At 50.8% G+C, this 2,666-nt stretch overlaps 1 protein-coding gene across 1 annotated transcript; it reads right to left on the bottom strand.

Moving 5' to 3' along the window:
- Nucleotides 1-467: 467 nt before the first annotated feature.
- Pmar_PMAR012308 (hypothetical protein) lies at nt 468-2,355 on the bottom strand (the record flags this gene model as incomplete). Its single annotated transcript, XM_002782075.1, has 1 exon — nt 468-2,355. A coding segment is annotated over one exon (1,888 nt), but the record flags the coding sequence as incomplete, so codon positions are not given.
- Nucleotides 2,356-2,666: the final 311 nt, after the last annotated feature.

Here is a 2,666-nt window from a genome sequence, read left to right as displayed (position 1 = left end):
TAGATCGCACGTAGCAGGTACGAAAGGGGGTGGAGAGAAATTGTGAGTCATGACGATCACTGGCAGGGTAGCTGTCCATCCTTGGGCCGTTCCCAGTTGATGCTCGACTATCCTCATGATGGCCTTCATTTCTCTTACTCCCCTCTCGGCGGCTCCTTGGACTCTCGGGTCCCTGGATGCGCTTGTGGTGTGCATCACCCCGAATTGTTCCTCAACTTCCGCCAAAAAGCCAGCCACGAAAGAAGGACCTCGATCACTATGTTAACAGGAAGGGGGACCATGCAAACTGATGATGTCCGCCCACAGCCCAGATGCTGCAGCTGATGATGTGCAGCCCTTTGTTGGTATTAACCGCACCCACCGACTGTAGGCATCTATGCACACCAAACAATAATCTCGGCCAAATTCATCGGGCTCGAAGGGGCCGCAGTAGTCGATGATCAATAGCTCCCATGGGCGGGACGCACGCATCATTGTTGATGACAGTTCTCCTCTATGCCTTTTGATAACGGCCTTCGAGCATTGGCATCTGAGACAGCTCCTCGCGAAGGAGTAACAGTCCTTTATGACACTAGGCCACCAATATCGGAGACCAACCGCACTCATTAGACGGTATGATCCTCGATGACAGCCATAGAAAGTATCATGATATCGGCTAAGTACCCATGAACGCCACGACGGTGCCACAGTGGTACCTAGAAAACTCTTGAGGAGCGAACTAGTGCCCCATGGTACACATATTTTGGCCTCGTTATTAACCACATAGCATAGGATTCCATGTACCAAAGCAAAACGAGTGGCCACTGCCGAAAGTGGTCTCCTCTCTCTCTTTCGCGGTTGATCGTCTCCCTTCGCTGCTGAAAGATGGGCAGCAATATCCTTGAATGTATAACCAAGATAAGTGGTCCTATCATCGCTCATCTGGCATTTGATCAGATCCGCCACCAACTCTCCTGGAGCATCACCGAACTTGTCCAGATATGATAAGACCGATCCTATAGATTTCTCTAGTTCCTCGTCATTATTTCGAGGTTCCGTTTGGGCGTCAACCGCTTCCGTACCACCGCCGTCGCTGTCTTCTTCATTATCGGGGGCATGAGATGGGCTAACTTCCTCGTCGTAACATTCGATTTGATACTGGTGGGCACAGTTACCCTCATTAGTATTGGTCGCCACCTGTGCCATAGCCCTTGCGATAGAGTCCGCCATCTCAGGTAGGCCATCTCTTTTCACCCAGATATAATGATGAACCAACCGGGACCTCAGTTCCAGGAGGCGCATCCACCTGCCGTTGAAGAGTACCTCATTATCGTGCCATTCCTTGCCGACATTTTGGTTGTCACCGATGACAATCGTGGGGTATTGTAGGTGGGGTTCAGCTTCTCCGAGTGCGAGTAGTTGTGCCGCTCGCTCTCTCCATGTGCTGGAGTGTCGCGAGCATTGCACATCCCACGCGTTGCCAAACAGAAAGAGCGGTACCAAAGTGAGAGCGTTCCTCTCTCCATACTGCTCGTACGGGAGTTGACGTAACGCAAGTATAGCTTCTGCTGCGGACGCGCTGAATGTCGAAGGTATACCGGTCATCAGATCGTCTGAATGTGGTTCTCCATCGTCAGGCTGCGTAGAAGATATCTCGACTCTGAATACCACAGCTCCCCAGCCGTCAACGTTAGCGTCGACCAGTAATACCGAACCAAAAGAGGTCGTTCTTTTAATACCGAAAGTGAGTGCTGGGAGATTACCACCGAGAACACATTGCGCTAGGCGGAAGAAAGATGGTTTGAGTTCCTCGTTGGGTTGACTGATATTCCTCCCTTTTTGAACCTCTTTAACATATTTATACATAACCTTCAGGTCTAGCATCAAGAGAGGCGGTAGCCATCCTCTCAGATACTGGAATCGACCAGCCCAGGACTTCAACCACTTGAGGACCTGGGCGAGCCTGTTACGCTCAATGAAACCCGTCACGTCCTTCCAAGCCTGAGTAACCACAGTCTCGGTGAGTTCGGCACGCGATGATTCAGGCTTGTAAGTGGAGGATGTGACCTCATAGCCGCAGAACCGAATAGTTCGACTCGCTCTGACTGACTTTTTTAAGTTGACCTGGAAGCCATGACTCTTCAAGAAGTGAGCCAGCATATCCAAGCACTTGTTGACAGCAACTTGGCTGCTGCCTCCTATCAGAAGATCATCTTGATAATGCCTGATGTGGGTATGTTCTGGTTGATGCTGGCCGAACAGCTCCAAAAGGAATTGTATTCCTCTGCTGAAGTACAGGGGACTCCAGCACCATCCTTGGGGTAGTCTGAGATAACGCCATAGTTGTATTCTAGTTGAGCCGTTCTCTTCGATAGCCTAACTTCGTATGCAAAACATAGGTCTAATGGCTTCCGGTAACCCTATGGAACTGAAGGCATCCTTTAGGTCCAGCTTCCCATAGAAGTCCGTAGCTGCCGTCGGCCACGTCTGTAGTATCTCTTGAGGTGTAGCTTGGTACTGGTGATAACTATCCTGGTCGATCCTCGTTAGGTATGCCGAATCATGTCGTGGAACCCACTGTATGCCATCGCCAGCGGATACCGGGACCAGACCATTCACTACCCGTGCATCTACCGTTATTCGATATCGCTCCGCAAGTTGAGGATCCGGGAAGATTCTGGGTGGGC

The sequence above is a fragment of the Perkinsus marinus genome (genome assembly GCF_000006405.1).
Source record: "Perkinsus marinus ATCC 50983 genomic scaffold scf_1104296940166, whole genome shotgun sequence".
Classification (NCBI taxonomy): Eukaryota; Perkinsozoa; order Perkinsida; family Perkinsidae; genus Perkinsus; species Perkinsus marinus.
Note: the sequence above shows the minus strand (reverse complement) of the source record. Positions and strands in the feature narration are given on the sequence as shown.